The 23,886-nt window shown below is 38.0% G+C and overlaps 1 protein-coding gene across 2 annotated transcripts in view; it reads right to left on the reverse strand.

The window, feature by feature from the left end:
- Window positions 1-23,886, reverse strand: part of edil3a (EGF like and discoidin domains 3a) — a 145,139-nt gene that overhangs the window by 93,291 nt on the left and 27,962 nt on the right. Inside the window, exons 2-3 of one of the 2 annotated variants that reach the window (XM_088008935.1) lie at window positions 21,485-21,514; window positions 12,752-12,880 (exon numbers count right to left, since the gene is read on the reverse strand). In XM_088008935.1, the coding sequence (XP_087865061.1) occupies window positions 12,752-12,880; window positions 21,485-21,514 (159 nt within the window). The remainder of the gene's footprint in view (window positions 1-12,751; window positions 12,881-21,484; window positions 21,515-23,886) is intronic. The other variant, XM_088008936.1, reaches the window with a different exon arrangement.

Genomic DNA, 23,886 nt, shown 5'->3' on the forward strand with positions numbered 1-23,886 from the left:
GTTTAATAAGCAATTAAACATCTTAAGAAAACTTTTTATCACAATTTGTATCTATTAAAACAAAAAGAATGGGTTAGATTCTGAATCAATTATGCAAGGTTTTCTACAGAATTGTGTTGCCCAATTACAATGCATGATTGGTTTCAACAAAGTCAATTACACATAGATTTTATTCATACATTTTCGCCCTGACCTTTCTTTTGTGGCTACTGAACAAAAGAGAGCACTGCATGAATACTTGAGGAAAGGGTTATCAAAAGATTAGATTTTTTTCCCCCATACAGTCATATTACAGTTAAATCTAAGACAACACATTAAGCCAAAAATAATAACATAAGACATAAGACAATAACGTTAGACATTTAAAATGACAGACATTTTTCTGCCAGTAAACGGCAGTAAAAGAACGTCATCAATGGTAAAATCAGACTGTTACTAATTGATCCACACTGGCTGTGCTGAATTAATGCAGCTCTGTGTAGTCGGGCAGAACGTTCTCCAGGATTCTGCTTTGACTTTCAGTGACAGCCAAAAGCCCCGGGCAAGGCTGAGCGAGAGTTTTCTTTTCTCCCATCTGGGATTTGGAGCCACATCTCTATTTATGCGTTGGCCATCTGCCAACAGGTCCATCCTTTACTGCAGGGGCCAAGAAGTAGCAATACAGCTAAAATGACCGAGGAAGACCTTACACAATTAGGCCATGGTAACAGCTCGTTCTCTACGACTCATACACATCAAATATGGAGCAGGTGAATGAGTACTAGTGGGCTCAAACGAAGAAAAAAAAGAAGAAATAAATCTAACTTTAGCTAATCAATATATGCGACTTTTCTGTTCAACACAAGAAACTTTAGTATCAACTATTAAGCTAATAAGTGGAAATAGAGCTGTTTAAGCTTTGGGGCAACTTTACTTGTGAAGTTTTGGGGAGTCAAACTTGAAAAAATTGTAAAAAAGTTTTTTTTTTTTTTTTTTTTGAAATCTAAAGTATGTCTTGCCAAAATCTTATGAACTCAATATACATTCTTATTTTTCATGATGCAAACAAATGCTGGGGATAAAAACATTTTCATGAAACATTTTAACTTCCACCAGTAAAAGTAAACGCTCATGTCCGTAGAGTGCTCTGAAACACCTTCGCTTTAGCTTGTTTTCATGGTTGGCCTCTGAGAGACAGATGGCGTTTACAACTCTAGGAATGGGGCAAAAAGTGCACCAGGATAACTGAGAAAATAGATATTTTTCTTCGAACACCTTTTCAACAACAATATTTAACTGGGTCTTCCTCCTTCTGTAGGTCTTAAACAGAACCTGCCTGTATCCTCAAAGCACACAAAAACTCCACATTACCTACAAAAAGCATTAATATCCAAAACATACAATTGTCATGTTATACTATCATAGCTTACAAGCCTCCAAAGTTAAAGGGGAAGCATTTTCACTGTGCAGTTTTTCTGTACATCCAGCTTAGAAAACAACATCTGAATCATGACAATAAGAAGCAGAAGCCATACCAAATGGAACTTGTAAATCTGAGAACCAATGGATTTTCTCTTCGTGCCTCATCTCTAAGATCACCACGGGAGTCAACACACTGGTGGTTTCTTGGTATGGGTAAACAGTAATGAAATCTATTTGCCCAGCATCTGAGGATTGCTGCTCTGTTGTTCCAAGACTATGTTTCCACCCACCTGCTTATTTCATGTGCACGTACGCCCTTTGACAGCTATACAGATGAGCTATGTTCACTTTAAGCATAGCACTGAAAATACGAGAACTTTTACAGCACAGACTGAATCTTTTACTCTAAAGATAAAAAAAAAAATGTCATCTTTAGTGGGTTGCAGTCAATCCAATTAAGAAGCTTTGAATTGTACAGTGTATTTATATCTCCATTCTGCCAAGTACTGCCAGATACAAGTGCTGCAACAACAAGCCAAACTACCCCGTGATACCACAATTATGCCAGATTACCAATATGTTAAAAATGAGTCATGCTAACCCCACAAATGTGCTGAAATAAATTAACCTGCCGTTACATTTTGAAACCACTGAGGTGAGTTGAAGGATTATCAAGCCCCTCTGCTGATCAAAACTCCACTTGTCAGAGCAGTTACTTGCAAACCAAACTAAAAACGGCATAGCAGTATTGTGTAGTTCTTTTTGTAGTCTGTCATCTTGCCACATATGTTATTTTACCTAAAAGTGCATCTTGGGCCAATCCAACTGCTAGGAAATTAAGCTGATTTTGTGAAACATCCAAGTTCTGACTCATAAACAAGGTGTGTTTGTGATGCTTATATTGCACACACACATATACAGTTCATGTTGATTGTATATTGGGATGAAGTCAATGCATTTACGTAGAACACCAAAATAGCAAGGTGACACAAAGAAGCTGAAAAAAGAGGTTTTGTTGCAGTTAAGGCACAAATAGATTTTGTGTAAAAGACATAAACTAAATACTTAGTTTTCCCACACAGTAGTACTCTGACATTAGTGATACAAATTCTGACCAAACCAGGACAGAACGGGTGGAGAGATTAAACCGGTTATTTATACAAAGGGCTGATGTTCAGTTCTGCTGTGGAAGAAATTCATAACACAGCACCAACATTTAGGAGATATTAAACTGTTTATGTATGATTCCACAATGTCTTTATTACACATGATTAAGCATGAATTTCCCAAGGGGATTTTATTTCACAGAGGAATAAGTCTTCAATTAAAACTTAAATTTTGTGAACATTAATTTGTTATCTCATAAGGCTAATGATTCTAACTTTAGCAAAGTTAGAATCATTAGGCTTATGGTTCTAAGCCTAATGATTTTTGTGGATGTAGTCCACAAACATCTGTCTTCTGCCGCAGTTGGTGTCTGGTTTTGGTAATCAATTACTACAAACAATTGCTTAGGGAAACTACTATTAAAACTTGTAATTTAGATCAAAATTACCAAGTGTGGGCACCATCTGATTATCAGGGAAATAATAGCCAAATAATTCAGTGTCAGTTGTCCAAATACCTTCCTGGTAAGGATAATGTTTTAAAATAATAGCTGACGGCATAAATCCAGTAGTGGTTTTCTTTGAATAGCAAGACAATACTGTTCATTATCTTGCTGGAGACACTTATCTTCAAAACACAGAAGCTTATTATAAAAATAATTCAACCTAAAGTTAAGCACTTTAATCAACAAACTTGTTATGCAAGTAACACTTAGAATGATGAAACTAGCAAAACAGTAAAAATACAAAAGAATAGGTAAGATAGAAATCAATAGACTGATGCAATGATGTCATAGTTCATTATGAATTATAAATGCTGAGAAACCAGGCTCATTCACGAGACGTTTGCACCAACTGACGCTTGGCATGTATTTCAAATACCACTTCATAATGCAAAGACAAAACTTTAAGAAAGTAATGAATTTTCTTTACAGAATTAGAAATGAATAACTATTTGGAGAACTGATTCTTAATCTATTCATCAGTTACCACAGTTATCTGGTTTGTGCAGCATCAGTGGCGTCTGGCTAGCAGGTGGCCAGTCTCGGTTAAACTGCATTTATCAGCTCTCAAACAACATCAGGCTGTTTTCTCTTATACATCGGGGGGGTTGCAGCCAGTGTTGAGTTGCTGATAGCATCTTTGGGGAACCTCTAATTTTGAGGTTCCTTCTGCAGAATTTTGAATAAAGTAAGAATCAAAGTTTTTCCTTTCAGGCGGAAGTAGGTACCAGATACACAAACAGTAACCCATATCGATGGATCCTGAGCTCCTGAACGAGAATCAGGCCTTCTCTCAGCCAGTGAGGAAAAGGGGGGCTTGCACACTCAGTACTCCCTGATGTCACCCTCACAAAAGACCAGTACTGGAGGAGATTCTCTCCTGATGCAGTGATGCTGTGAAAAGGGTATATTTGTCCTAGTCGTGGGGTTATAAGGTCCCCATGACATCATTGTTTCCTTCCTGAAACTCCTCCTCTTCCTATTGAAAACTGAAAGTAGGTTCATCCAGTTCGCTGTGATATTAATAGTTTTTACGTCAGCCTCATGCAGTCAGTCTTTCATGGCTTGAGGCCCAACAGTTTATTTCTTGTGTAAGCTCGAAACATATTGTAAAAAGGACTCTTTGCTTCCAACAAACGACTTTAGTAAAACAACACTATCAAATGCTCCTGTCAGCCTCGGGGGCTCGGAAAACTGTCTATTACTCAGTCAAAGTGGATGAGAGCTCCCCTGTTAGCTTTTGTAAATGTTTGAATATTCACAAAGTGCGCCCTCACAGCCTCAACAATACTGGAACAAATGCATCCCTCACTGACTTTTCTATCACAAATGCATAGAAACAACTTGGGTATGTTTTCTTAGGTAACAAACACATTTTTTTGATATAGATATTTCCAGTTGATTATAACCTGAATCCATCTTCGTGACTGAAATGTATCTTATTGGGATTTTACAGAAAAACACCAAGCAATGCCAAATAATAAGAAACAAAGACATCAGGTTTTGATATGTTTAAAGAAAAAAATAGAAAACGTCTGTACGTCGTAAAACTTTAATGGTAACTGCAGATAATTTCACCAACTTGTTTATTCTGACCCGACCTTTTGCGTGCTGGAGGTAGGCACCAGCCCCCCCTAACGACCCGGCAAAGATAAGCATATTGGATAATGGATGGACGCCTGGATGGATATTTATTCTTACTGAAAGTGATGTTAACATACCTGGACTGTAATCAACACTCCTCGTGTTTTGTTTTGTCTATGGTGAGATGCCTGACCTATCAGACAAACTTCTTGGCTGAATTGAAAAAAAAAACAAACAAATAAATCACTAAAATTCACTTTTATGTGTTACTTTGTGTTGCTCAATCACATAAGATTCCCTCAAAAATGCATCGTTTGCAGTTTCAATATGACAAAAACCTGAAAAAAGTTTAGGAGATAAGAACGTCGCTGCAATTCCTACAGCAAAAACTATCTAATACTGACATTTTGTTTCTTTTCTTATATACTTTCACACAATGCTTTACAAGGTAAGGTTATATTCTGCTCTGCATCTGTGTTTTTATTATTTTTGCACTCTGCAGTTTTAGAACCAGAAGGAAAACATAAAAGGGGATAATTAAGTTCCACTTACTGACTTCTCTGTGAGAAACATTGCATAAAGAGGAGCTACGCAGCTCCCAGAGTCATGAGTGGGCGCTGCTTTGAAAAATCAGAGAACAAATGTACAGCAGCTCAAACAACATGACTGATAGCTCCCGGCCATATTCACCTCTCCACATCGATCCACCAACACACTCACCGTCTCTCACAAAGACTGTTGATGTTTAACGTCTGTCAGTTCGGTTGCTCGCTTGTGGTCACTTCTTTGGATGTTTGCTGGGTCTCAGACCCTTCCCACAGACATTCATTTCCTCCTGTAAATACAGCTTTGTGGCCACAAACTGCGAGCAGTGGGTGGGCCTCGGGCTTATGAATGCAAAGTGGAGACGGCCCTGAAAATGTCCTGCATTCACTACACAGCTTGGCATCACACCAATATAAAAAGCAGGGAGAGCCCTGAGGCAAAGTGTTCGACCTCGATCTGAGGCAACCCCATGGCACTGGGACACTTTTAGATCTGTGAGCAAAATCCCAGGCTCTTCAGTGCATCATCCAAACCGACACAGTGATGTATCGCTTTATTGTTATGCCGTTACAACTTTTTAAATTAAAGTACGACAAAAAATATGTTAAGTATCTGACTACATTTGAACACAGACCAATTTATACTAAGTGAAAAGACTTCAGCTAAAAAGTTATTCCCGCTAATTTATGCACCAAAAACACGACTGCCACGGAGATTAGCATAATTGCAGCAAAACTTATCAACTCTTGTAACCCAGAGGCTGGTGAAATGAAACAAATTCATACCTGCTAGTGCAAACCTCAGGCACCATGAATAAACCAGTGCTTGTGTTTATTCGGAGAACAGTTTAACTTTTCTCCGTTAAAAAAAAGGACTTCACAGAGTTTGTCCTTAATAAACTTTTCTGCCGACTTAACTTATACGTAAATCTATCATAATCCATTAAGCTAAGCTTGCTCCAGGACTATAATGTTTTCGAAAACTTGAAGAGGAAATATCCGCTTAATCAGAATTTAGCATAACTGCTTGTATTATCCAGGCAATTTTGTGGATTTGAGCAAATGAGCAACTTTCCCTTGGGGCTATATACTAAATAGCGGCACCACTTTTAGAGGCTTCTCAGTGGAGATAAATAAGAACACCACAGTGCGGGCACAGCAACAATTTGGAAGATTCAGTACTGAAAATACAGGAATTGTATAGGCCAAATCCTGAAAGTAGCAGGTTTTCCGCTTGCATGTCTTTAATCTGTTAAGCTTTCAGAAAAAAAGGTTTAATTTTATCTTTACTGGTGGCATGCGAACTCTTATGTAAAGTATCTTAAAAATCATTCAATGCAGCTGATATAGTTTTAATATTTAGTCATGTCAAAACTCCAAATGTCAATACATGCGTTTATGCGACAGATAAACACAGTCTTGCCAATCTGTGAAGTGGAAACATTTTTTTTCAAAAACCTTATTTGCAAATAAAAATCTAAATGGTGTGGTGGAATTGTACCCAGCAACATTTACTGTGAAACATCCTCTTTCCTCTTCGCATTTAAAAGATAGAGTGCAATGAGGATTATTCAGTAGGAATAGAGCTGTTGTGTGAAAGCCCCTCAGATTTGTTAGAAAGCGTCAATACATGTACTAGATTAATCTTCAGGTTCTGAATTTATTTCACCTTGAGGCTTTCATCGGCACCCAAAGACAACAAGCTTTTTGTTACAGATAGAAACTATAAAAGGTTTGAATGAGGCTGCGTTATTAAACTCATTTTTCTGAATATTTTCATCTGAGAAATATATTTCAAGGATAATTTCTATAGGTTTCCTTAAAATATATGGTATAGATTCCTTTGTTTTTGTTTAGTAGGAGATTTTCTTTGTGTGTATCCATAGAAGTGATTTAGAGAATTGTTTGTTTACTGCACTGACGAACCTACTTTGACTTAATTTCTTAGGTGCACCAATACAAACTCTATTGTGTGCCTAAATGCTCAATCTCATCACATTCGTCATCACAGACGTACAGGCTCAGCTTTTCTTTCTTTTCTTAAATCACTGTCCATAAAAGTAATACTGAAATTGTAAACAGGGAGCGCACAATTTGAAGCAGAATAAAAACAAAATGGATAAAAAGACAAAGAACTTACTGAAAAAGTCCTTCAAGAAGCTGAAAGTTACAGTTAAATATCTCTCAAGGTAAGATGAATGAACGGATGAAATCAAAGACCATTAAAAATATAAGTGGACATGTTTTAAAGGCTAAATATGCTATGAACATCTCATTTCATTACGTCCAAGTCATTTTTCTTATGAAGACTTATTTTGAACTAAGTGAAGTTATTCTTATGCAGTGCTACAGGACGATCTGTCAGTGACGAGGAACACTTAAGAATTGCATTTTTGTGACATGTAAAGTGTTTGTACATTATGCATTTTCAGCATTTCAACTAGAAATCTTTTTTTTTTTATTTATTCATCTATCTCCACAAATACATATATCTACGGCTTGATGTGCTGACGACACCGATATGATTGATCAGTACTGACTCCTGGCTCATCTGATGTCCCTTATAGCTTTGCACACAACGTTATGTTTCTGGATTTAGAGTTGAATTTAGAGCTCCCAGTAGAATGACTGTAAACATACATCCAGAGTTCACAGGGGCTTTCATCAAATCTAATTAAAAAGGTTAACTATGTTGCTCAGAAGAATTTCAGTAATGATTAGTATCAGCTGTAACTGCACTCAAATTGATTCTACAAATTTGAAGGGCTAGCTAAAATTTTTTTTCAGTTTTCTTCTGTATAGAAATCTGATGACTTATCTTCATTTTTTTCCCCTTTTATCATATGAAAGCCAAAGAAAAATAAAAGATATGTGTTGCTGTAATGTGAAAAATATTAGAAAAATTTCAAGATTCGAATACCTTGACAAGGTTTTTCCGGCCTGCATCCGATTTTTAAAGGCCTGTGACATACCGTTAACACTGGAAAGCAACAGCAGTAGAAGAACAAGCACTTCATGCTCCATCGCGATCTTGGCTAGATTGACTTTAACAGCACTGCTTCACAGTGTGAGAAAAACCCCAACCACCTCAATCATGGAGAGAGGAAGTATAATCAGCAAACCCCAAAAATACTCCCCTTCCTCTGAGACTGCATCGTCCTGTTGCCTGCTAACAAAGTTTCTCTCCCTTCCTTCTTTGCAATCACGAAATACTGTGTATGTGCAGTTAGTGTGCAGCATCACCTCCTGTGATGCAATGGCAGGTTTGAGAAGTGACTGTTTGTGGTGCTGAAACCCTCTTGGCTTTCTGTTGCAGGTAAAAGAAATGATGAGTGTTTCTTAAAGGGTTCCTACAAGCAGTGTTTTACTAATGTCAGATGTTTAAAGCTGTAGTAGGTAACTTTTATTAAATATACATATTACATATCTGTCAAAACTGTCACTATGTAACTATAAAAACGATATAAACTCCGTACTGCGGCTTTAAGGACTAAAATATACATAAACTTGGGTTTCAGTGCAGCCTTGGGTTGTAGGGTTTTCTATTCTTGCTTCATTAAAAAACAGTATACACAGAGAGACTTGGAGGGCGAAAGAGGGAATAAAATTAGCCAGAAAAGAAAATGGAGTCACCATTGGTTTCCTTCTTTGAAGGTGCGACGTACACTAAGCACTCCGGTGATGCAGTGCTAAACAGGGCACAAGAAAATAAGCACACAGCAAGTCTTTATCGAGTCACTTTCTTTCTTCCAGCCTGATGAAAGTCAGTCCATAGTCTGCCCCAGGTGGACTGAATATCAGTTATGATTTCTCAGTGCTTTCACATGAGGTTAAAGCTATAAAACTGGAGCTGATTTTCCATGTGACAAAAAACCCTGTCCAAGCAACAGGACTAATCAGGCGGCATGATATCGACTGTCAATCCAGGATCATATACTGGGGCAAAGCTTAAAAAAGAAAGCACTTCACACATCCTACATTTAGCCTTAATCAATCTTGCTCTGCTGGGGTGTTTCAAGGCACATTGATCGACAGCCAAGATGGAATCTGTTCAAAGAACTTGCTGGAGAAGAAAGGCTGGAGGAACATTGAGGGAGAAGGTGAGTAATTGTCTTCCATGAGCTGGAGATATTATAACCAGACTATTTCTTCTTGCTTTTTCTGCTTTTAAGCTAAATGTTTTGAAAACAAGCAAAACAAGTGTAAAATGTATCCTATGATTTATAGCAGGGATCACAAATAAACCAAGGGGAATCGGACAAACCACATCACATCAATCCTGTTTATATCCATCAAAACATCAAACTGTTTCTTGTAGTAAGATGGCAGCAAAAACAAAACAAAAAAATTGCCTGGGAAAAACTACATCTCCAGCAGCTTACAAAGCATTTGCCCTTGACAGACTGAAAACACGTCCCCGAAAAATGATCTGCAACCTCATGACGTCTGAGGCAATCAGTCCCAATCTTCACACTGTGACAGCTCATTACAGCGTTTGGCTACTCGCCCAATAACGGCACACTTGTTCTCTTGTCACCACGGGGACATGACGCCACACCATTCGAAAGATAAATGACTTGGTGATAATCATGGCTCAAGCAGTGACACTAACCCATTAACCCTGGTTTTCACAAGCACGATTGTAACTTTGACGATAATTTATATCAAAAAGGTTTGAAAATCCACACAATTCCGGGTATTCCAGATCGCAGTCTGACTGAAAACCCGTCATTATTGTTCCGCCTTGCAAGTGCCTGATTCTTCTTTATCTCTCTATACAGGTGCCTCCAAATGCTATCAAACTTTCTGTCACATTACAACCAGATGCATTACCACCATTTTATTGAGCTTTTATGTAATGGACCAACTCAAAGCGGTGCATATTTATGAAGTGGAAGGATCAGTTTAGTTTCTTTTTCATTTTTTTTTTTTTTTTACAAATGATACTCTAAAATGTGTGCAGTGAATATGTATTCAGTCCCTGTTTAAGATACTCCTAAATAAAAGTCCAGCGCCACCAATGACCTTAAAACTAAATAACAAGAATAGTCATTCATCCATTCATTCTGTATGGTCTACCAGTACCAGACCATGCAGAGGCTGCTCACCTGTCTACGAGGACCACGATTCTTAATGCTGGCTCTCGGGACCCAACGCGTGTTTTGGGTGTTCCCCTGCTGCCACACACCTGATTTAAATGAATAGGGGATCTACAGGCTTCTGCAGCAGTGGATGCCACGCTGAGGAGGCAACGGAATAACTTGAATCAGCTGAGCTGGAGCAAGGACACATCTAAAACATGAAGGGCAATGGATCTGAGGACAGGGACTGAGAACCACTGTTCCAGGAGAAACAATAATTCTAATGCCCCGATAATTTATTGGTAGGAATTACCCTGACACAGATTTGGTTATTAATGTTTTCAGGCACACTGGCTCTCATTTAACTGTAAAGACCATGAGGGAAATTGGCAGACATTAATGCGTGTTCAGCCCATATCAAATCAGTTTTTCACCACCCTTAGGGCTTAATAGGAAGCAATAAATGAATTATGATGCACTAGCCAATTTCCCACAGTTTGAGGTGTAAATAAAGACAATGACATGCAGCTTATACAGTGTCTCCTATTTTATGTGTTGTCCCCTGAAATTGAATACGAAAGATAACTGTGATGCGAAAATACGTAACGACTAAGAACACTACTGTAAGAGACTGGTTCTCATTGTGCATTAACTATTACAGCTGATGTTTTGAGAAACTCTTTCTCCCCTTATCTCTGTGCTTATTTCTCATATCCTATTAAACAAATGAGCACACATCTGAGCACAAAGTTTGCACCATGAAACCCTCAACCCACTGCACACTGTAAAAGTGCACCTGCAGGGAAAGACGACTGTGTTACTCAAACTTCTGCGATGCTCATCGAAGCACACAAGCAGATGGGGAAGCCAGGAAACCTGGCCTATTTACGAGACGGTGGCTTATATTGCAGATATACACAGTCAAATACATGGTTTCAAAATTATACAATACATTAATAATGTAAGCTCCATATTGTTTATTATATCTTGAAAGTAAGTTTGTTGATTATCCTTTGAGCTAAGGATTTTATTTCCTTACATAATTTACATTTGCATGCCTATGCATGGTTTGCTTGTTCTTCCGCTGCATGTGGGAGTAAAGGATGGTTTGTCCTGTTTGTCTTATGAGCCGGCCCTGTTACGGACTCATAGGTGACCCCCCCAGGGTGCATGTTGTCTCTCACCCACTGACTGCAGGAGATTAGCATTAACCTTTTCCCATGACCCTGAGTCGGATTAAGCAAATATACATAATGGATCAGTGGATGGAGTTGACACGTCTTTCATTTGTTGTTAAAATTTGTTTTGCAGCCTTTTTACAGAATTGAAGCTGCGAGAGTTAATGAAATGCAAAAACAACTTCTGCTGATTATTCCTTTAGAGAATAGTGAGGTTAAATTACACACAGTTGGAACCAAGTATTTGTAAAAAAAAAAAAAAAAAAGTAATTGAAGCCCATGGTTTTGCTTTTTTTTAATTCACAATTATTATTCAACCAAATAACAAACAACAAATGAAATTTTGCAATTCAAAATATTACAAAGGCTCTACATCCGAAGGAGCTGAAAAGGATGAATTTATACAAGCAGAGATGTTTTTTTTCATGTCTACAAGTAATGTGAGGAAACTCCTTACAGAATTAATTTTTGTCAGGCTTTCCAGCTGCCATCACCTCCATCGACTAGTGAATGTAACCCAGCACGTCATCAAGCCACAGCTACCAAACCTAAACACACTCGGTAAACAATCAGACTGCAGAAAAGAAAAGCAGCAGCATAATCGTGGACATTATGTACTGAGGAAACCATCTGCTTCCATCTGGAAAATGATTCAACACAGTAAAATAAAGCAACAACAGACTGACAAACACCTTTTATCCCACAGCGATGGCCTCCGTCACACCAATCATACCCAGTCTTTTACACACAAAAGAAGTAAAAAAACTAAACAAAACTGTGAGCACAGATGCATACATTAAACTGTGAAAAACATGAAGTGAAATAACTGTGTGATTACCTAACCCTTGGAGAGCCTGACTGAGCTTAGAGAATGTAGCTTCTATTAATAAGAATATCTTCCAAACTCAATTAGTTTCACATCTGTTTTTTTTACATCAGAACATTTTTTTCTATTATTCAAAATATGTTTTTCAACTGGTCGAAATACTCTTTTTCCACATAACTTGTTACTGAGGCACACATATTTTTCTTTATTATAGTCTTAGCACTACTTCAACAAATCCAACTCAGTCTGATTCTTAAAAAAAAAAAAGAAAAGCGAGCTCAGCTTTTCAGCCTTCCTTTTTCTTCAACCAACCTCATGTACCGCTAAGACTGACCTCAAAATTATCCACAGCACAAGGTAATTCACTGTGTAGAAAAATCCAACCAAAAAGAAAAACTGCAATATATTTTCTGGTACGCCGGTGCTGCAGAGAAAGCAGATGTTATCTGGATCTCTACAAACAAGCTGCTTTACTTTATTCAATTGTTGATCATGCCAAGTTGAGTTTGGATGTTAAAGACACTCACTGTGCTGGCAGTGAACTCCACTAAAGCCTTGTGGACACTTGCACACGTAGCCGATGAACGTATCGCCTCTGTAAGTCTCGCTGATCTCACACGTTCCTCTGTTGTGGCAGGGGTTTGGGTGACAAGGACCTGTGCAGGAGCGGAAGAAAACGCATACACGTAATGAGTTTCATTTATCACATTCTCATTTACTAAGTCTACAAAACCATACTGCAACTAGGTAATGTATTTACTCTGTCAGAGCGCATTGTGTTTCATTATGAGCTCCGCGCGAGAACAAAACGAGTAAAAATGCAGACAACCTCATCCAGACAGTAATTTAAGAGTCACATAAAAGAAAAGCATATAATATTTCATGAGCTTTGAAAACTCATTTAAAGTAAGTTTGTACACATAAATGTATTCAAGAATACCCTGTAAGTTTACATCAGTGTTTCTCAACTCTGGTCCTCACCGCCCCCTGTCCTGCATGTCTCAGGTATTTCCCTTTTGCCACACACCTGAATTGTATCTCTGGGTGATTAACAGGCTTCTGCAGTACTTGATGGTCATGCAATCATTTGAATCAGCTGTTCTGGAATAGAGGCACATCTAAAACATGCAGAGCAGGGGGGCGCTGAGGACCAGGGTTGAGAAACACTGGTTTACATGCAAGTGGAAAAAAGGGTTGGAAAAATATCCAAGAGTACCGACATCACAGCTGCAGAAAGTTGTCCAACAGGTTAAGGATGGCTACAAAGGTTACTAAAAATGTCCTGTTTGGGGTGAGAGGATGCTTTTATAAATTGGCTTTTATGGATCATAAAGGAATCCCAATTTTAGCAGCGCTTCACTGTTATAATTGTGAAAAGGAAGAGAAAAATTACAGACCAAAGTAAATTTTGACCACTTAGTTTGATGTTTCCTGCCTATGTCATGTGCAATTGCAATGTAATATTTAACACCTGAGCTTTACTCATCCTCAGACTGCTTAGCCAAACCCAAAACTTCAAATTTAAATGCATGCTACGTGGAACTTACTTTTTGAAGTAAAAATAGAAAAAAGAGAAATAATCAATCTGAAAAACAGCCTAGTACAGTAGATTTATATCGGCAGCCATTTGCAATACTGCATTTATTGCACTCGTCTGCAAGACAGAAGCTATTCCCCTTCAAAAAATAAAATCCACAAAGCCACTCAGGTGCCAAAAGGCTCTTCTGGGAACATCGGAAAAAAAGCAAAATCCTCTTCGCAAATGAAGAAAATGTGCCACTAAGTGCACAGACTTCCCAACCACTTGTGTTCAGAAAATAAGGCCCTTCATAGTAACCCCTTAATATCATCGCATAATGCAATGGAATACATTTTTTTGTAAATTAGGTAATTGATCTGGGATGAAAAGGGGAGAGACAGAAATATATGGGGGGTGAGGAGGGGTGATGGAAAACCTTTTGAGAGTTCCTTAAAACGTCTGGCAAAAGAACACAGGAGTGGTTTCAGGAAGAGTCTGTAAAAGTCCTGGAATGACCCAGTTAGGATCATAGTGCTGTAAAGCAGCCCCAGAAGGACCTGAAAATGAAAATGTGCTGATGCTTCAGATCAAACAATGTCTTTCTTCAATAAAGAAGAGAAGAAAACTTCAAGGACCAGCGGTGCCAAGCTTGTAGCAGCATTCTGGAAGAAGGGAACCGTTGCTGCCAAAATAGTTTTAGCCATTTAAGTTCAAACTTAATGACACATTTAAACATGAACATTTACAATTGAGATTAACCTTTCAAACATTTGAATGGCCATGGAAATACCTTATGTCAGGATGCTTAGTCCTTATCTTCACATTGATTAGAAATACAAAAAAATAAAATAAAATCTTTGACACCATACAATGTTTTGTAAAAATATTCACATTCCTTGAACTCCTTCACATTACAACCCCAAACCTCCAATTTTAAGGACGTGATGTGAAGGACTAACTGACCGCAGTCTGTGATCATGTAGTGGGAGGAAAGGAACCCACGGTTTTCTGTTTTTTAACAATAAGAGGAATGCATTCAGTTCCCAGTCAACTCATAGTGAAATCACCCTTTGCTCCATTTAGTGGTTAATGCACATCTCTACCAGTTTTCCACACCTATGCCATGAATATTGTAAGTTTGAAGTTTGTAAAATTAACCGGGTAGGGTGGAGTGTCTGGGAACTTCAATGTCCAAGTCTTGGCACAGATTCTCAGTTTAATTTAGGTCTGGATTTTGACTGGATTCACATTGTAGTTCTAACTGTATGTTCAGGGTTGTTGTCCTGCTGAAAGTGAACAACTTCCCCCAGGGTGTATCAATGGCCCATTCATTGCTCTACTGACACGTCACCATTCAATTTGATAAAAAAAGGTTGATTCTTATGTCTTAACTGAATCCTAAACTGGTTGAAATTACCTTGTCTGTCTTGTTTTGTTCCTGTATAGCCCAGGACAATCATGTAAAAGAGATTTTTGTTTTTATCTTTCATTTTTTGTTTTGTTTCAACATTCTCTTCCTAATTAAACTAAAGCTACAAACAAACAAGCCAAATAATAATAATACATTAAAGCTACACAATTCCAGCCTGCCTGCAGAAAAGAAGTGGCTGTTTATGTTTTACCTGGCCAAGTCCCTGGTCAGTACAGCTTGGCATACAAAAAAGCTGTTGTGATCCCTAATTTGCATGGGAATTCATGTTCATGGTAATTAGGTATGTGCATACTGGTTGTGTACACACTGGCCCATTCATCACGACTATTGTTTTTGCTTTATTATTCAGTTGCAGGGAACAATAGCAGGGCCGTGAGTGCATAGCAAATCAGAAAAAAAAGGGATATCTGAACACTTTTCCACTTTTTTTATTCTCCTCTCCTGAATCAACAAACAACCAAATATATAATTAAGCACATGATGGCAACATGGTCTGAGTTATTTGCTTCAAAACTAAGGCTAGAAAAGCTTCTGAAGTCCATCTCTGAATGCCAGCAACAAATATATCTAAATATAAAAGGAAATTTACATGGGGTCATATGGTGGCCAATATTTAATTCAAAGCTGGTAAAAAAAAATATGTTGACATGAAAATCAAAACAAGCCAGTATTTCTTTTCTCCCCACTGCATGTTTTTTTTCTAAAGTTCCCTTCTTTTTGTGCCTTTTCAGTTCTGCTTTTGAAAAGACATATGTCACTGGTGAAAAAAAAAATGCTTTGACGAGGCTGTTATTTCGTTCTAAGTGATAAACAACAAAACGTCCCAAGGGTGAGACTATCGTGCTCTTTTAAGTTGGTGTGACAAATTAAAAGCCACAAGTGCAAAATTTGACAGTGTCACAAAAAAAAAGGGGGAGAAGTCTGAACTGTCGTCTGCTGAGCCATGGAAGCCGTGCGTCAACTTGAAAAAGTGGACAGTGTTGGTTGAAGATGTGCTCAGCAGAAAAATGCATGAAAAAACAAGCATCAATGCCAGGCATATTGATTTTTCTCCACTGAAGCCATAACGTAATCATTTACGTATACTAAGTTTTATCTAACTGCAGGCAATGTTTTGGAGCAGCCCAACCATATTACTGACTTAAATTTGGTTTAAAGATGAATAAAAAATAAAAACACAGACAGAGGTAAAGATGAGGGTGGAGGAGGCTTTCCAACCTCAAAGACTCAAAGGTCATCACAAGGATAAATTATCAAAACACCAGAGAAAGTATGCAAAAAAAAACCTTGACAACATTTAAATTGCTTAGCTGCTGCTTTAGCAATAAGTATTGTCCTTTTTGATTGTGGAAAGAGGCATACATATCTTTTAAGATGTGATATTTGTACAGAATGTAGATAAAAACAAAGTGATTATTTCAAATGTAAACTTTTTTTTTAATTTTTGTATTCTTTTAAGATATGTTTGTCTAAATTCCTATCAGAAACAAACTTCTTGATTGAATGAATTTGCAGGGGTATGAATATTTATTTATTTAAGGACCCCCCATTCGTCTCTTCCACAATAGTGATTATTCTTCCTGCAGAGCTTGGCTGTAGCTAAAAGATGAAACAAACTGCAGCTGTTCTTATTTTGAACATTAGATAAGTTACTCTGAACTGCTGATAAAAGCCCCCTAAGATCAATAGTAGCAGAAGAAGAGTTTGAAAAGGAAGTACATTCCGAATACAACTCTAACCGAAAGGTATGGCCAATTGTCATCAAACATTTAGCGATTAAGCATTCCCTTAAACCACGCTTAAAGCCTGTAAAAATGGACATGCTTTCAGTCACTATCTTGCAGCTCTGTTTGGCAAGCGCCGCTCACACTGAGTGCAAACTGTTACGAAAGGCCAATGTGCACGAACAGGTGATGAGATCGGTCATGTTGCCTTGAAACAGTAAGTCGTGCGAAGTGGACTGGCAGCGTGACTGAGCCAGAGAGCCAGGGGACAATTTAAAGATTAATAGAATAAAGATGCATAAGGCCCACACAGGCGTGGGGAAACATGCAAACTTGGAATATAAATGCTGCACGTCTGAATTTTGAACTTGTGAAGAAGATCTCTGACATCACTGCAACACGCAATTATTTGCCTCCCGAAAATTTAAACACCTAAGTATGTGGAATATTTCGATATCCTTCCTCGAAATCAATGATCCACAAACACTAAAAGCCATTATTGGCAAAACTGGAATGCTAGAAAGGTATATTGCATGTTGTCAGTGGATGCTCCCTCCGCTCATGTATGTTGTATGATGAATGAATGTGAGGTGCATGTCCAGAGGAACTATTAGAAGCTTTCCAGTGTGAATGTCAGCTGCTGCAGTGTTATATGCACCAATGTTCGCTCAAAGATTGATGGGATCCTGTGTCTTTTCCAGCGCCGGCTTTGTGATTTCTTTTCTGGCTGCAAAACAAAAGGCCAATCAATCAGCTGCAAGAACCTGACCAATGGTTAAACAGGGGAGAGTATTATCTGCTTCCTTTGAGGATCAATGATGAGGACTTCACATTTTCAAGGTTAAGGCCGCATATGTAGCTTTACATCTTAGCTGAAAGCTGTCACAAACGTTTTTGCTGTAAATCTGACTGTACAAAAACTGCTGGTCTTCTTAGGGAGAAAACAGAATTACAGAGTTTTCTGTGGCTACAAAAAAATATGACAGGCTAGCAGGTGGCATACAAAGACTCCAAAAACAATTCATCGAAAAATAAATGAATACAGTAATGTTGAAAAGCACTTGTTTCCAGTAGTTCAATAAAGAAAAGTCACAATATATAAACTGACTACAGACAGTGTTGTATGGTATTTCAAGCCTTTATTTCCTTTCAGATAATGAAAAAATATATATTATATTTGTCAGATAATATTAATATTAAGAAAGATCACATAACAGTTTTTTTTACATAAATGTAGGTCTAATATAATCAGTGCTCATGTTCTGTATAAGATAAACACATAAGTACCTTTGCATTATTTCTTCCCATCTGTATTCTGGGGGCTGTATGGACAGATAATAATGTGTGTTTCTTCCACATTTTTTCCTTTCACTCAACTTTACATGTACAGACTAAGAGAAAACACACTGTAAATATTTTGTAGAGAGAGACCATCTTCCCTATGGTTGTACATGTTATAATCTTAATAATTCTTTAGTAATATTCTAATTTATTAAGACCCACCTGTGCTGTTGGATAGTTTTGTTTTGTTTTTTTTTTCCCCAAAAAAGGACACAAGGTCATGTTGGAATTCACAGAGGAAAAACACTTGAAAATAAGTGTTAATCCCAACCAAGAGGAGTAAATGTTATTCAGAACAGAGCTGCCCTGAATAATACTTTACTCCTCTAGATTGAAAGTGTGTTATTTCAACAAGATTCAGCAGCCAGAACTGAAGAGTCTCACTGAAAGCATAACTGAATATGAAACTCTGCTCCGGATTTAACTAGATTTTTTTTCCCCCATCTTACAAAGTGCTGAGTTAATAGTGGTAAGCCAGCCTATCAAAAAACCTTGTAAGCCTTTCATAAAATCTTTATTTAAAGGACACACACACACACATGCATTCACCGACTCTCTCACACACACACACAGATTTCACCTGTCTCATGAGTGTGAAATTTGCATGTAAGATCCTCTGATCTGACGGTGCATTCATCAACATCACGTAGAAATCTAACATGGCCTAATTGTGTCAAATCTATTTTAACCCAGCTTCTTTTTTCTGTGATGGCTTCATTGGTTCACAGGTTTCCTGGTGAATGCACCCATCCTGCACCTCCTCTGATGAAAGTTGGCACCGTACCACCAATATTACATCAAGGCTCTCAGCGTGTGCCACCCCACGCTTATGCTTTTAGAGAGTTCCTGGCCTCCCATTCACAGGCTCCTTTCCCAATGCACCATTTTAACCCATCAGCATTTCACAGCGTCAAACAAAAAACACTCAGAGGTGACGGTGGTAAGAATTTCGCAGAAACTAAATTGTTTGGAATATGTCAAAAAAAAATGGCCAAAAGGAGGGGTCATGCTGGGGATCATCCGGCAGTCGAGGAGGATCGAGAGGCAAGCAAGAGTTGGAAAATGCCACGGAAATGTCAAAGCCATACCCAGCTAGCCCCCAAGGGTCTCCTTAATAGCAAAAGAGTCTAATTTTGAGTTGGAGTTTTGGCTAACAGAAAATACAGAGAACACCCCTCATCTTCTCCCCTCTGGAATAAGATTGATGTGTGCAATCAAAGGATCTGATTATGCAGATTACAAATATATCAGTCCTGATTTGCTTAATTCCTCAAAACCGTCAACAGTAATTTGGCCTTTCATGTCAATCTGCCCTATTTTCCCCAACAGTTGAGTTCCAGGTCAGTGGGCACAAAATTAAAACCACCACTGCTCCCGACAAACTCCTGAAGTGTTTACATTCCTGCTACTGTTTGCAGAGTTTAACAGATATTCAGAGCACAATTAGGATAAATATATATATTTTTATCTTTTATTGTTTTTAAGATACACGTGGAGCTTTTGTCTGCTCAATGGCAAAAAATAACTGCAATAATAATTCAATGTAATAAATATATTTGGTGTTGAAAGAGAGAGGTTCCTCAAAAGACTAATTTAGCACTGACAAGTTATATTTAATATAATTCTTGGGTTGTGACTAAACTCACAACAGAGGTTTCTTTTTAATATGTATGTATGATGGCGTTAAATAATCAGACATGACAAAATAACTAATATCAGGTGTTCTAACTGATAATTTCCCACAATGCTTCAGTTGTTTAATTTGTGTCCTCTCACATCCTTTAAGTGATTAGGATCACAGATTACACATGTCTTTGCATCAGAAAAACAAGCCATTTTGATTCCATGGGTATTATGTCCAATCCCTCTTGATTTAACCAACCTAATCTCAAGTACGCAGCAGGGATTAAGATTAATGAAACTCACAAATAGATGCTGAAGATGCAGTTAGTATGTTTGCTTTTTTCTTGCACTTACATTTTAACTGCATCATTGCTGAAGTTAAAAACATTTTTTTGTTTAATTTGCTGTGGTTCTGCTTTCATAGAAACATTTTCACATATGTATGTTATTAAAAAATTTTATACAGAGACTGTACTTGAACACTACTGGCACAGAGCTGACTTAAAACACAAAGCACACACTGAAGTTAATGACATGCATTAATGGCCAAAATGCTTTTATATGCAAAGTGAAGATTCAAACATGTCATCGCTGCTCTGATAATAATTAAACAAAAAATCAGAGCAGTCAAGCAAAAACATAATCGGAGCACAAAGTTGAAACGTGAACTTCTGGAACTCAGACTTTGTGCGATAAAGATAAAAAAATATACCAAATCTACTGCCTTGGATAAATCCTAAACAGGACAGCTTTAAGAACTGAATTGCAAAAATGATGCAATCATTTATTTTCCCGATTCGACATCATTTGCAAACTGACTACAGCAGACAAAACACCACTAAGAGAGAACTCAAGGGGAATTTCATAAACATGTTACAAGAACTGAAAACATTTAGTCCCTTTACTCAATACCCTAACATTTAAATACAGTAAGTCCCCACGATCCTGAACCCTATAATAAGCTTAAATGATCAAGTTATTTTTTTTCCCTTAAACAAATAATCTCCATCAACAATGAGCAAAGTATGAAATATAATACTGAAATACTCATGATGTGCAAAATGGTGGCAAAAGTTTGGCATCTATTAGATAAAGAAGTCTTTAAAATGGCAAACATGCAGTTCTCACATCATGAATGGTGTCCTGGGTAATCCATTCTTTTAATAATCAAGCTCTGGTTTGATCAGTCCAAGCATTTTCAATTTTGTCTGAGGCTCATATCTCATATAGTTATCAAAGCAAAACAGACGACTTGTGAAAATTACTCATCGACTGTTGCAGTGTCCAGCAGAGCAAGCAACGCTGGGTATGTGCAAAGAAGGTCATCACAAATTAATTTCTCAAACTCTTCGTCTACAATCTCCACATGGATCATGGATGTTTTTAAAAAGCTCAAGTGAACAAGAGGTGCAGGAACATCTGAAAAACACAGCATATTGTCATCTCTCGTTTTTATTCCTCATCTCCCAGACGGTAGATTATGAGTTTTTAGTTTCTTTTTTTTTTTTCTTCTGTCAACCTTAACATCGCATAAAAGCAAACACACAAAGGAGCCCAAATAAATAAACAGAAAGTGAGTAAGCGACAGAGGTTATGTTACAAAGAATTAAAACTTCCCTACCTGGAGAAGTTGGTTCCTCACCATCTGCTGCTGTACAGAGAAAAAAGGAAAGGAGAGGAAGATGGAAAAAAATATGTGTTAGCTTTATTATGACTGTGTCACAGTATTCAGGACAGCAGTTTGTATGCAACACTGCTGATCTGGCTGCACTATTAACCATATTCTGCAATGCCATATGCACATTTAGCATGCAATTCCCATGAGCATAACATATGCAAAACCAGACCTAGCTGCCATCTGTAGGGCGCTGCATCAGCAAAGCAACACATTTACTAAAGCAACACTGAGTTACTCTAAATCATAACCTGGCACTGGGTCAGGCCCTACCATCCCCCGCCCCCTCGTTTAGGCTCCCAGTCCTGGTCATTTGCATTTGACTAATAAGCGTTCATCACTGTGAACCGCTGTAGGATTAGCCCCTGTGGCATTCACACTTGTTTGCTCCATCCTGAGATTTGAGGCTCTGGTCCAGTTCCACAGCTGAGATTTGGCCTGTCTACCGTCATTAACGAAATCTTCAATCTCCATCATAACCCATGAAATTGCTCCAAAAACTGTTGCCTGCAAGCCGATACAGAGGAACTAAGCTAAGGGCATTAGATCCAGGGATAACAGAAAGATGGCATTTATTATAGGAGATGATAAGAAATGTAAACCAATGGATGGATGGATGGATGGATGGATGGATGGATGGATGGATGGATGAACAAACGGGCGCTGAATGTACAGGATTTGCTGCTCTGTAGAGCAAAATATGCATGACGTTAGCTTTTTATAATACACTGACAATAACACAGCTTACCAATGCCTGCTTAATTCAACTGAATACTGAATAGATATCTGCATATAGAGGGTTTAAGACTGCATAGGACATAAAGAAGACATTAAGGCAGTTGGAGCGATTTCCAGCCACAAGGAAAAGCAGCATGGAGTGATTATTTCTTCTCTCTGCCTCTTTCCTATTTGTATTTATTGCATTTTCTCTGTTTGAAATTGATATTGTTTCAGAATTGAGTTTCTAAAAATTAAAAACAAAACAGAGCCACAACAACATGGACCTTTCAAGAAATAGGTTTCACCAGAAATGGTCTGTAATGACACATCTGTCAAGACCTCTACTTGGTCTAAATCTGCTTCGTCAAATCGAGCTCCTTCATGCCAAGAAAGGAAAAGGTGACTCCATGTATTAAACAGACCAGATTTTACTGTGGGCCACAGACATTCACACTGCTTTGAACGTGAGCGAAAGCCTAGACCAAAAGTCACACAAAGCCCGAGCACTTTGTCAGCCTCTCATCTGTCTGGCAGCAGACGCTCCCCTCGGTGTTTCCTCATGCATTCGGGCCAGCGTAATCCCCAACCAAGCCGTTCCATGTTTCGCTTCATGACGTTTTTTTTTTTTTTTTTTCCCTCCAGTTTTTCCTCCCTCCTCGCTTTCCATGGGGTCAAGGCAGAAACTTGAAAATTCTTAAGACAAGTTTTGTATACACACATAATTACACACTAGCAAATGAACAAGTAAAAAAATAAATAAGAGGAAAATAAAACGTATGCCTCCGAGCACAGACAACGCTTCACACCCACACGTAAATACACATGCAGAGAAGATAAAGAAGCAGAACATGAAGGTGTTTTTTTCCCCTCTCTCTCTCTCCAAGTGTTGATGTAGTGAATCACAAGATAGCAAAGAACACCAGGCACACAAAACACTTGGCTGGTGTTCAACATAGATGTGTGAAATCACCCAGCATACGCTGTGTCACAAGGTTTATCTCTTGTGGATAAGAGCACCACTCTTTATCTAAAATTGTCAGAAAAAACAAACAAACTGTTATTTCGTTTCATAATGAAACAAATTATAAGCAGAGTCTTGAGGATTGGCTAAATTACCAAAGTTAAATGTCTAGTCTTGGGACCATTCGATACGGACCAGAGACAAAGTAAGGCTGTGCATCACACTCAGGGTGCACACTCGAATGAAGCAGTCAACGGTAGCCAGCTTAGGGCGGCTCAATCCGCTGCAGCAGTTAAACTTTGTTTCGAAGCAAATATGAAGATTGCCACATTTTCCACGCACGAAACCCCAAAGAGAATAGGCTTCCCTATAACTAAATGGCTAAAAACCAAATTGTGCACATCACTGTCATGACCACCAGTAACCACTGTTGTCAGACAACAGACAACATTTTTATTTGCTCGATACTAATCTTCAAAATTGTTCAGAACTCTTCCAGGGAAAAGGCAAAGAATTGTAAAAAGAGAAAAAAAAAGAAAAATAAAAAAAACTCTGATGCCAGGGGAAAGTTAGATACAACAGCTTTATAATGTTACCAAAAGTGAGAGGCAGAACCAAATTAATTACCATAGAGAATCAGATATTTTAGCCTTTCATTGAAATGCTG

The sequence above is a fragment of the Poecilia mexicana genome, unplaced genomic scaffold (genome assembly GCF_051168715.1).
Source record: "Poecilia mexicana isolate PSO_F unplaced genomic scaffold, ASM5116871v1 scaffold_9, whole genome shotgun sequence".
Classification (NCBI taxonomy): domain Eukaryota; kingdom Metazoa; phylum Chordata; class Actinopteri; order Cyprinodontiformes; family Poeciliidae; genus Poecilia; species Poecilia mexicana.